This window comes from Ranitomeya variabilis, chromosome 1 (genome assembly GCF_051348905.1).
Source record: "Ranitomeya variabilis isolate aRanVar5 chromosome 1, aRanVar5.hap1, whole genome shotgun sequence".
NCBI classification, from domain to species: domain Eukaryota; kingdom Metazoa; phylum Chordata; class Amphibia; order Anura; family Dendrobatidae; genus Ranitomeya; species Ranitomeya variabilis.
In genome coordinates, this window is record NC_135232.1 from 42225758 (window position 1) to 42238550 (window position 12793).

The 12793-nt window shown below is 46.3% G+C and overlaps 1 protein-coding gene across 6 annotated transcripts in view; it reads right to left on the reverse strand.

The window, feature by feature from the left end:
- Positions 1–12793, reverse strand: part of WDR7 (WD repeat domain 7) — a 383582-nt gene that overhangs the window by 344239 nt on the left and 26550 nt on the right. For all 6 annotated transcript variants that reach the window (XM_077282600.1, XM_077282585.1, XM_077282579.1 and 3 more), the window contains exons 6-9: positions 11433–11509; positions 9136–9255; positions 2236–2381; positions 1294–1396 (exon numbers count right to left, since the gene is read on the reverse strand). In XM_077282600.1, coding sequence (XP_077138715.1) covers positions 1294–1396; positions 2236–2381; positions 9136–9255; positions 11433–11509 — 446 coding nt within the window. The remainder of the gene's footprint in view (positions 1–1293; positions 1397–2235; positions 2382–9135; positions 9256–11432; positions 11510–12793) is intronic.

The following is a 12793-nucleotide window of genomic DNA, read 5'->3' on the forward strand; positions in this document are numbered from 1 at the left end:
GTACGGAGGCTTTACCGCACGAGCAGCCAGAGTACGGAGGCTTTACCGCACGAGCAGCTAGTGTACGGAGGCTTTACCGCACGAGCAGCCAGAGTACGGAGGCTTTACCGCACAAGCAGCCAGAGTACGGAGGCTTTACCGCACAAGCAGCCAGCGTACGGAGGCTTTACCGCACGAGCAGCCAGAGTACGGAGGCTTTACCGCACGAGCAGCTAGTGTACGGAGGCTTTACCGCACGAGCAGCCAGAGTACGGAGGCTTTACCGCACGAGCAGCCAGAGCACGGAGGCTTTACCGTATGAGCAGCCAGAGCACGGAGGCTTTACCGCACGAGCAGCCAGAGTACGGAGGCTTTACCGCACGAGCAGCTAGTGTACGGAGGCTTTACCGCACGAGCAGCCAGAGTACGGAGGCTTTACCGCACGAGCAGCCAGAGTACGGAGGCTTTACCGCACAAGCAGCCAGCGTACGGAGGCTTTACCGCACGAGCAGCCAGAGTACGGAGGCTTTACCGCACGAGCAGCTAGTGTACGGAGGCTTTACCGCACGAGCAGCCAGAGTACGGAGGCTTTAAAGCACGAGCAGCCAGAGTACGGAGGCTTTACAGCACGAGCAGCCAGAGTACGGAGGCTTTACCGCACGAGCAGCCAGAGTACGGAGGCTTTAAAGCACGAGCAGCCAGAGTACGGAGACTTTACCGCACGAGCAGCCAGAGTACGGAGGCTTTACCGCACGAGCAGCCAGAGTACGGAGGCTTTAAAGCACGAGCAGCCAGAGTACGGAGGCTTTACATGTAATCAAGCTGGCCAACAGATGTAAATCATTCAGCTGCGGTGATGAAAACAATCTCCAAGCACTAAAAAATACTCGGAGGACACCCGAGCGTGCTCGGGAAATCTCGAGTAACGAGTATATTCGCTCATCACTATTGCTAACGCATGTGTCTTTTCGCGGTGTGCGGCGGGGCGAGGCTAAAGCACCATGTTGCAATTTTTGAGGCTGCAAATTTCCGTCAAATATGCGCATGCATGCGCATGTGGATGAGTGCTTTAAAAAAAAGCATTATTGCCTATGGGAATGCATGCGTAAGCATTTATTTGCGTAAAAAAGGAAGGAGGGCCTGGATGCCTTTTTGAAAAAGACAATATTCTGAATAAGTGTCTTGATTGTCGAACGTGGACTCAGGAAGGAATTTTTCCCCTAATATCGGGCTATTGGCATTGGCCTCATGGGGCCTCAATTTGAACCCAATGGACTTGTGTCTTCTCTCATCCTTGAACTATGAAACACATACCTTCTTATCCTCTTTCGGCATGACGCTGTACAACAGGGGCGGTATCGCGTTCTCCACTGCTTTACCGACATCAATACGAAAGGAATCGCTGGCTGGGATACAACTGAAAGCAACCGTAAGAAATGAATATAACCCAATCCTCAAAACACTATATACAGCAGTAGAAATATATACAACGGCTCCAAAAATGAATAGAACACTTAAATCTCAAATTGGGAGTTTATGGAATAAAAAAATTCAGATTAAAAAAAATCTTTGAAATCACGGGTTCAAATTAGCGTTAAAGGAAACCGGTCACCAGGTTTTCCCCATATAAAGTGCGGCCAGCATAGTTTCAATCCTCTGGTATTTTGTACATATGTCCCCAATCACCTCTGCAGGCAAAAAAAAAATAAAAATACAATGGGCGACGCTGGTTTTCATCCAGCACCTCCTCTCTTCTGACGATCGGCGTCCTTCCCTGCTTCATATGGATGACGCGCCCTACGTCATCCACACAATGTCCTCCATCGCGCTCCTGCGCAGGGGCACTTCTCACTGTCCTGTCAAGGGCAGAGCAAAGTACTGTAGCGCGCATGCGCCAGCTTCACTTCAGGGCCATTGGCGCTTTTTGGCTTTTCCCCGCACATGTGCGCTACAATACTTTGCTCTGCCCTTGGCAGGACAGTTAATAGTACGCCTGCGCAGCAGCGCGATGGACGACGATGTGCAGATGACATAGGACACGTCAACCACAAGTAACATGGAAGAAGGATGATGATTGTCTGAGAGGAAGAGCAGGATCAAGACCAAAAAGGTCTTTTGTGCCTGGCAGAGCGAATTGGGGACATATATACAATATTTCACTCCTGTCAATATCTGGACATACATTTATGTCTCTGCTGTGAACAAATATATGTTTTATTTTGTAGGCAAATATGAAAGGTAATTACAAGAAGTCACCTGGCTGGAAGTTTATAGATAAAGCTTTGTCCGTCTTCGGTCCAGACGATCACTTTGTCCGCAGCTATGAAGTCTCCTCCTGTCCACGTCTGACCCTCCTCGCTTGGGACAGAACACAGCAAAGAATAATCCCCAGCGTCAAATACCTGAAAGGAGGCCATGGGGCGATCAGACGTCAGTGCCCATAGGTACCTTACCCATCCATAAAGAAAAGTTGTGCATACTTTGCTTCAACTATGCAGTAAGCATAAATCTTTTATAAGGACTTAAAAAAAAATAGGGACTTGTTTCTATAGGCATCTTTACCCTTGGACAGCCCAGTATAAAGCCTCATGTGAACACCCAAGAAGGTGGCTGGATGGCCTTGTGTACAGCTCCCTGTAGCTCAGGTCTGACGAACGGCAGGGAGTCAATGTGCTGCCCCACGATGTCTCACCACAAAACAGAAAACCCCTAAAAAGCAATATTTCTGCTAAAAAATAGCTCCACAATTGGGCTGTATTACACAGTCAGCATCTGCCTCAAACAGCAGCAACTGATGATCGCTGCTGTTAACCACTTAGATTCTGCTATTGCTGCTATTAATCATTTACATTCTGTTGTCAATCACCGACTGTGACATTTACAAATGGCCGGGTTGCCGCTGTGCTACTGCATCAGTGCCTACCGACTCCTGAAACACCCTACAAATTTGCGATCCCAGGATGCTGATGGATTACGATACGGGCCCTGTTGCTGCCATCTTGGTTCTCCTGGGAGGTCTAGCTTGTGGATGAACTTCATAGGAGAACACTATTTTGGCTGTAAAACTGCAATATTGAGATTTGGGGGTATAAATAAAAAGTGATCAAATGATTGCTATGGGGACAAAAAAGTTATATATAAAAAAAAAACATAATATAAACAACTTTAAATCACCACCTTTTTACAATTCAAGACTAAAGAAAAATATATCTGTACAATGAAAATACAAAATTAAAATTGAGCTATGCGGTAAACCTATTAAAAGAAAAAAATGAAAAAAAGTCAAAAATGGCCAGAATTGCTTTTTTTGCAATAAAAAGAGATCAAAATGGTAGCAATAAAACAAATCTTCATAAAGAGCTATTGAATAAAAAAAAAATCAAGGAGAAAAAAAAAAAGTTATAGGTCATGAAACTTAAATAATTACAAAAACCACACACTATACAAATTTGGTATTGCCATAATCGTTCTGACCTAAAGAATCAAGTCACCAGGTCAATGTTTACTGCATAATGAATACTGTAAAAATGAATGCTCTTGGAAAAAGGGAAATAAAACAGGAAAGTGTAAAAAAATGGGTATTAGACCTACCGGTAATTCTGTTTCCAGGAGTCCATCCTGACAGCACATTGGAGGACGTCCTCCTCCTCCTTGCAGGGACAGGAAAAACACCACGAGAGGTTAAAAGGTCCCACTCCGCCCCCTTGGCTTCAGTGTTTTGACAAGTACCACACCATGGATAGATGCAAATTGAATTTTTTATTAACCAAATCATAATACAACATATGACATAGTATACATGGGGGGGGGGAGTAACGGTGCTGTCAGGATGGACTCCTGGAAACCGAATTACCGGTAGGTCTAATACCCATTTTCCAGGGCGTCCCCCTGACAGCACATTGGAGAATACCAAAGAAAACTCCTTTAGGGTGGGACAACTGCTTGGAGAACTTTTTTCCCAAATGACGTTTGTTGGGCTGCTAACATGTCAAGTTTATAATGTTTGCAAAATGTGTTCACCCTGGCCCAAGTCGCGGCCTTACAAATTTGTTCTAGGGATGCCCCTGCCCGTTCAGCTCATGATGCTGAAATGGCCCTAGTAGAATGAGCTTTAATTCCTGTTGGACAATCTACCCCTTATGATGAGTAGGCTTTAGCAATTACCGTTGTGATCCATCTAGCTATAAAAGTTTTAGAAGCTTTTTTACCCCTATTTTTTCCCCTAAAAAGGATAAATAGGTTAGGGTCCCTTCTCCAGGTACTAGTGGCCTCTAGATACAAGACTGCTTGCCTGACATCAAGGGAATGTATCGCTTGCTCCTTTGCATTAGAGGGGTTTTCACAAAAGGAGGGTAAAATTATCTCCTGATTTCGGTTTTGCACTGAAGCTATTTTAGGGACAAATGATGGATCTAAGTTTAAAATTGTATGGTCATCACGAATCTGAAGGTATGGATCCCTAATAGACAGGGCTTGAATTTCTCCCACTCTTTTAGCTGTTGTAATAGCTACTAAAAAGGTTGTTTTCCATGTACGAACTGCAATCGGCATATCTTCGTTAAGGGTATAAGGGTCCTTACATAAGGCCCTAAGAACTAGGTTTAAGTCCCAGGTGGGAGTCAATTGTCTAAAGGTGGGACGCAATTTCTGGATGGCTTTAACAAACCTAATTATCCAAGGGTGAGAAGCCAAAGGATAATCCAAGAAAGTCCTGAGGGCCGAAATCTGTACCTTAAGGGTACTAGGCCTAAGGCCCATGTTGAAACCAGATTGGAGAAAATCCAGAACTCTGGGAACGTCCGGGGTTTCCGGCATCACGGCCGGCCTGCCACCCTCCATACAGAATTTTTTACAGATTTTGTAGTAAATGGCTGAAGTTACCGGTTTCCTACTAGCCTGAATGGTTGAAATGACTTCATCGGATAAACCTCAGGCTTTCAAAATGTCCCTTTCAGGATCCACGCTGAATGGTGTAATCTTTCCGGGTTTTGGTGCAGGACAGGACCCTGGTAAATGATGTCTTTCCATTGAGGAAGTTTTATTGGGTTCTCTGTTGTCATGGATCCCAGCAATGGGAACCAGCTTCTTTTTGGCCAGAACGGTACAATCAGCAGAACTGTAGCTTGGTCTTCCTGAATTTTTCTGAGTACCATCGGAATGAGTGCTAATGGGGGGAAAGCATAGGAGAGTGGTTCGTCCCATGTTTGGCTTAAGGCGTCGACTGCTTCTGGCATGTCTGAAGGGTTAAGAGAATATAATCTTGGATCCTTCAAATTTTTTCTTGTGGCAAACAAATCTATTCTGGGAGTTCCCCAACGGTGGCATAATAGTTGGAACACTTCTTTAGTTCCCACTCTGTTGGACAGACTTCCCTCCTGCTCAGGTGGTCGGCCAAGATATTTTGAGACCCTTCTAAGTGTACTGCTGTAATTGACAGAACTGTGCTCTCCACCCAAGCAAATATCTTCTGTGCCAACTCTTGAAGTGCCTTGTGTCTGGGGCCTCCCTGGTGTCTCAGGAAGGATACTGCTGTCATGTTGTCTGTTAAAATCTTCACATGCCTGTTCTTTAGGCGAGAACGGTTTTATCTTAGAGTTTCCCATACCGCGTAAAGTTCTCTGTAGTTTGACGACTTGTGACTGATGTCCTCAGGCCACCTGCCCTGGAAGAAACTCCCTTCTAGGTGTGCTCCCCATCCCCACTGACTGGCGTCTGTGGTGATTACCACACAAGGGGTCAAGATCCATGTTACACCTATTCTTAGGTTGCTTTATCGTGTCCACCACCGTAATGATCTTCTTACCGCTGCTGATAGTTGAATTGTTCTGTCCAGAGACGTCTGGCAACGATCCCATACCGAGAGGACCTGTCTTTGTAGTAGTCTTGAGTGAGCTTGGGCCCACCTGACACAGGTGATACACGCTGTCATCTTCCCCAAGATCTTTATGGCTGATCTTATTGTAACTTGATGCCTCAGGAACTCTATGATCGCCTTTTTCATTAACTCCTGTTTTTCTCTTGGTAGAAAGGATTGTCTGGTGGTAGAATCCAAAAGCACTCCCAGGAATACCTTCCGAGATTCGGGCTTTAGGTGTGACTTTTTTCAGTTTACGACCCAAACCAGGTGTTCTAACACCGCTATAACTCGCTCTCTGTGTAGGAGTAAAGTGTCTTCTGTTCGGGCTACCAGGAGAAAATCGTCCAAATAAGGAATTGTCATAATTCCTTGGTTTCTTAGATATGCCACTACCTCGGCCACCAGCTTTGTGAATATTCTTGGAGCCGAGGCTAGTCCAAACGGGAGGCACTGAAACTGGAATTGGCAGGTTTGGTCCGGAATTTTTACCGAGAACCTCAGAAGCTCCTGAGAAGTTGAATGGATTGGAACCTGATAATACGCACTCTTCAGGTCGAGAGTGCACATTATCGAATTTTTGTCTATAAGGTGGATGGTTGATCTTAATGATTCCATCCTGAACCTCTTGTATTTGACGTATACGTTTAAAGGTTTATTATTGTGCGAGTTTCTCCTGACGATTTCGGGAATGAGAATAGGGGAGAGTAGTGACCTCTGCCTATTTCTGGTGAGGGAACCCGAACTATGACCTGAGAGCTGAAAAGTTTTTGAAGGTCTGAGAACATTGGAGATCTGGTTGCTACAACTGTTGGTGAGATACATTTGTGTGGCGCGGGAGATATAAGCTCTATTTTGTAGCCCTCGGATATTATGCTGAGGACATATTTGTTCTTTGTGATTCGACTCCAGTTGTTCAGAAACAGACTGAGCCTGCCCCTATACCTATGGCGTCATTGTCTTCTAGGTCTAGAGCTTGATCCAAACAGGGAATTTCTTCCCCTTCTGTTCTGAGCATAGGACCCTTTATAGGTCCCTCTGTTGGATCTCCACTGTTCTCTATAGTCAGGTTGTTTGCGAGGTGGAGACCTTTTCTGAAAAGGCTGAAACTTCTTAGGTTTATCCTCAGGAAAACCTTTTTTATTATCAGACGCAAACTCTAAGATGTCATCTAATGCCTGTCCAAACACCCGGGATCCTGCAAAGGGAATGGCACATAATTTATTTTTAGAGGCGTTATCTCCCGACCAAGATTTAAGCCATATAGCGCTACGGGTTGCATTAGATAAAGAACTATTTCTAGCTGCAAATCTCACTGATTCAGCTGAAGTATCTGCCATGAAGGCCATGGCGGACTTTATAATGGGCAGGGAAGCAATTATATCCACCCGCGGGGTCTTATTAATTAAATGCTCTTCTAATTGCCCCATCCACAAGAACATGGACCTGGCTACCGAAGTAGCCGCTATGTTAGTCTTTATCAGAGCTGCCGATGTTTCCCAAGCTCGACGTAAAAGAATATCTGCCTTGCGGTCCATGGCATCCCTGAGGCTTGACGAATCCTCAAAGGGGATGGCTGTCTTCTTTGAAACCTTGGCCACAGGTACATCGACTTTAGGGATTTCTTCCCATGTCTTGATATCCTCAGGGTCAAACGGAAGACGGCTTTTAAATTCCCGGGACATCACCAGTCTACGTTCTGCATCCATCCCCTCCTGCAGTATCATCAGTTGGATGTGTTCGCTCACCGGGAACACCGTCTGTCTCTGGGATGTAAGACCTCCAAACATCAGATCCTGCCTGGACTTCGGACGTGGTTCCTCCTTCATCTGCATCGTATTTCTCACCGCCTGAACTAGATCTTCCGTGTCTTCTACCAAAAAAAGAAACTTCCTTCCTTGCTCCTGTTCTTCTAGAGGCAGCTCTCATTCCTCCTGATCCAAACTAACTTCTTCCTTACTTCTGATTCTTCATCTGAAGAAATATCAGGATCTATTTCTGAGTCCATTCTAGGTCTTTTGCGACTCAGACCTGGACTGGAGGGGCATTGCTGAGACATGGCAGCTAATGAGCTTTGTACCTCCTCCCGGATTAGACTCCTCATCTCTGACAAGAACGTTGGTTGTTCTTCTCTTACAACCTTGGAAATACAGGAGTTGCAGAGAGCTTTTTTGTATGTTTCTGGAAGCTTTACATGAAAATATTGAGCACCGCCTAGACTTCGCCCAGGCCTTGCCTGGCTTATTTGTCGTTGGGAGGGGTGCCTGTTGGACATCCTTATCCTAAATATAAGAATAGGGACTGCTTAGCGTCTATATGTGCATTTGTATAGATACGTATGCGCTATGCGCACTTACCCCAGGATCCTCACTCCTGATTTCCATGTCCTCTGTAGAGAAACAATCAGGACTGGGTAAATGTGCCGCCCCATGGTAAAAAGAGAAACACACCACAGCAGTCGCTGCACTCACCCCTTGTCTCCGGCATTGCAGACACTTCTGCTTTAGCCTTCTGTACCACGTGACTCTGGACCGACTGACCGAGTCTCGTGTATCTGCGGTCGGAAGCCTGCGCGGATAATCAAATTATGCGCCCGCCACTCTGCCGCTGACACAGTTATCGGCGCTTGTTATTTATTCATTACCTCTGCGTTCCATGAACTGGAACGCACACTGGCCGACGACGTCACCGGAAATGATGATCGTATCATAAGCACCTACTTCCGCGTTCCAGGCAGTGGAACGCATGCTGGGCCTCGCTGACGCTGGGAGTTCCTGTCACCTCCGTGTTCGTGCATAGAACACGTGGATCCCGGAGCCTCTCTCGCCTGGCGCCGGCGCCTCTTCTCCGATATGGCGCCCGAGCCAAGAGTCCCCCACTGGGAGGAAGCGGCTCTACCCAGGAGCTCGTCCGCTCGACTGGTCTCTGGGGCAGAGGGACTCCCCCCAGGGACTCCCCCCACCCGGGGAGTTTCTGCCCTGGGCTATCCAAGAGGGGGAAAGATATTGGACCAGCCGCACGATCCCCCTGAGCCCTCCGGTCCGGTAAGCTGCTGCGCTGAACTCTCTTGTGTCCCTCCATGCAGGGACAGGAAAAACACTGAAGGAAAGGGGGCGGAGTGGGACCTTTTAACCTCTCGTGTTGTTTTTCCTGTCCCTGCAAGGAGGATGAGGACGTCCTCCAATGTGCTGTCAGGGGGACATCCTGGAAAAGAAAAGTGGCCTTGTCCTAGTGGGATTTGCAATCCCTATAAAACATCCTTGCAAACCCTTCCCTGTTTCTAGATAGTACTTTAGACTTACCCTCCAATATTTTGCACAGACGACCAAAAGTGAACGCTGTGTGAACGCACAGATGGAGATGCTCTGGCAGTTCTGGCAATAAATAGGTTTAGATTCTTCTTCAAACACCGGTTCTGTGTCCTGCAAAAAGGCAAAAAAGAAACTAAATTCTACAAACACCAGAAGGAACAGCACCTGGTGTAAAAACCATCACCTAACCTTCGTCTGCAAAGTTCATACAGACCACCACCTAAACTTAGTCTGCAAAAGTTCATACAGACCACCACCTAACCTTAGTCTGCAAAAGTTCATACAGACCACCACCTAACCTTAGTCTGCAAAGTTCATACAGACCACCACCTAACCTCAGTCTGCAAAAGTCTGTACAGTCCTTAATACTTTGGCCAAGTGCCATATTTAGTAAACCCCTGCAACTTTTGACAAGTGGATTTGGCATTATGATATATTCAATTTTAGGTTTTGTAAATAGATAGTAGGTCAAAATGCAGACGTCTTCAATCTGGCCCTCGTCTCATATAGCATTATTGAAAGCGCCCAAGGTGTAGAGTTATCAGACACAGAGTCACTGCTCAGTCCTAATTTTAATAATGGATCCGGCCAACTATATGCCCTTTTGCTATGAAACCATTAAAAATTTCTGGTGCAAGTAATTACCTTCATAAGTCACATGCTTCGTGACAGGACGTCCCCCTGTGTGCAATCTAAGTGTCACATGTCTGTTAGTCTATACACTTTACCATTTCTGAAAGGCAACAGAGGTTGCAACACCATGAAGACCAAGGAGATCTCCAGACAACACCATGAAGACCAAGGAGATCTCCAAACACCACCATGAAGACCAAGGAGATCTCCAAACAATGCCATGAAGACCAAGGAGATCTCCAGACAACGCCATGAAGACCAAGGAGATCTCCAGACAACACCATGAAGACCAAGGAGATCTCCAGACAACACCATGAAGACCAAGGAGATCTCCAGACAACACCATGAAGACCAAGGAGATCTCCAGACAACACCATGAAGACCAAGGAGATCTCCAGACAACACCATGAAGACCAAGGAGATCTCCAGACAACACCATGAAGACCAAGGAGATCTCCAGACAACACCATGAAGACCAAGGAGATCTCCAGACAACACCATGAAGACCAAGGAGATCTCCAAACAAGTCAGGGACAAAGTTGTTGAGAAGTACAAGTTAGGGTTGGGTTATAAAAAAAAAACAAAAAACATCCCAATCTCTTATGATCACCCGGAGCACCATCAAATCCATTATCATCAAATGGAAAGAAAATGGAACCACAATAACCTGCCAAGAGAGGGCAACCCAGCAAAACTCTCAGCCCGGGCAAGCAGAGGATTAATCAGATAGCACAGAGACCAAAGGTAATCCTAAAGGAGTTGCAGAGTTCCCAAGCAGACTGGCATCTGTTCATACGACCACAATAAGCCTTACAGTCACTTGAGGTGGCTGTTTTGGAAGAGTGAGCAGAAAAAAGCCTTTACTTACACAGAAAAACTGTAAGGCTTGTTTTGAGCTTGCCAGAAGACATGTGACACCGCCCAAATGTCTGGAGGAAGGTGCTGTGGTGAGATGAGACCAAAATTGACCGTTTTGGCCATCAAGGTAAACGCTATGTCTAGCGCCTAACCAACACGGCTCATTACCCCAAGAACACCATGCCTACAGTGAAACATGATGGTGGCAGCATCATGCTGTGGGGATGTTTTTCGACAGCAGGGACAGGGAAAATGGAGTGGAAGGGAAGATGGATGGTGAACAATACAGGGATATTCTTGAGCAAAACCTGCTTCAGTCTGTCAGTGATTTGAGACTGGGACAGAGGTTCACCTTCCAACAAGACAATAACCCAAAGCCTACTGCTAAAGCAACACAAGTGGTTTAAAAGGAAAAAAGTGGAAAGGTTTTGGAGTGACCTAGTCAAAGCCCAGACCTTAATCCAATTAAGAATCTGTGATCAGACTTGAAGATTGCTGTTCACCAGAGGAACCCATCTAACTTGAAGGAGCTGGAGCAGTTTTGCCTTGAGGAATCTGCAATAATCCAAGTGGCAAGATGTCTCATAGAGACATATTGAAAGCAACTTGCAGCTGTAATTGTCGCAAAAGGAGGCTCCACAAAGTACTGACTTTAGGGGGGTGAATAGTTATGCACACTGAAGTTTTCAGTTATTTTGTCCAATTTGTTGTTGGCTTCACAATAAAAAGGAAACTCAATGATCACAGTTGAAGGCATGGTCTTTACCATTGCATGCCACAGTAGGAACCTTCCTTACCTGCATGTGGTGAACCTCGGCAGTAATAATCCAAACTTTCAGGATGCCAGTGACCGAGACGGCTACGACTGTGTCTTCTGCAAAACAAAAACATGTCACTATTTATTTTTTTTTGCAGTTTTTAAGCAGCTTTTAATTTAACGCAAGTGTTCAGTCTGGTCAGTCTCCTCATCAGGTATTTTATCACTGCTCGGGAATGGATACAAAAAAATACCTCCCCTGCGCTCCCCGACTGCTCCTCTTTCCGCTGCTGGCATCAGCTGGATGCAGGCAAGATCCCTTCTGACAATTCGCTTGTAGAGAATGGCTATTAGAGACCCCTGTAAGCAATGTCTCAGACTATCACTGCCCCCATACTGTCACTGAAGACAAGCGATCATCTGAAGTAAAGTCACAGCAACATAAGCAGTCACCATGGCTGCCGCTGAGAACGCAGCTAAGAGCCGCTATGGAAGTCTTAGTGCAGCAATGTCAAAGCACAGTAAAACTGATCAGCCATGACACTATATGATGACACAACATCACCTATCTGCAGGAGACATTATTAATATAGGATCCCTGGGGGTCTGCCTACTGAAACCTCTAATAGTGCGAATGGAGCAATAGCGAGCACGCGTCGCCGCCGGAGCGTGGAGCTACATCGAGCAAGCCTCGCCATCAGCGAATGGAGCAACAGCAAGCCCGCATCATCACCAGCGAATGGAGCGACAGCGAGCCCGCATCTCCACCAGCGAATGGAGGGACAGCGAGCATGCTTCGCCACTGGGGAATGCAGCCACAGCGAGCAAACGTTGACACCGGCGACAGCGAGTGAGCATGTGTTGCCACCGGAGAATAGCACAACAGAGAGCATGCATCGCCACCGAAGAATATAGCGATAGGGAGCACACGTCACCACTAGCGAATAGAGCAACAGCGAGCATGCGTCACTACTGGAAAATGGAGAGACAGTGAGCATGCGTCGCCACCGGTAAATGAAGCGGTAGAAACCATGCGCCGCCACCGGTGAATGGAGCGGTAGAAAGCACACGCCGCCATCGGCAAATGAAGCGGTAGAAAGCATGCGACGCCACCGGTGAATGGAGCGGTAGTGGGTCACCACTGGTGAAAGGAGTGATACCAAGCACTTGTGACCACCAGTGAATGGAGCGGTATTGAGCATGCGTGACCATCAGTGAATAGAGAGATAATGAGCATGTGTCGTCGCTCATACTACTTTTATCATTTCTTATTAAATATTCGGCACTGTTTGTTACCATTTATTATTTATTTTTTTACAAGTAAATAGAGCGATAATGAGCATGTGTGATCAACAGTGAATGGAGTGATGGTCACACATGCTCACTATCACTCTAGTCACA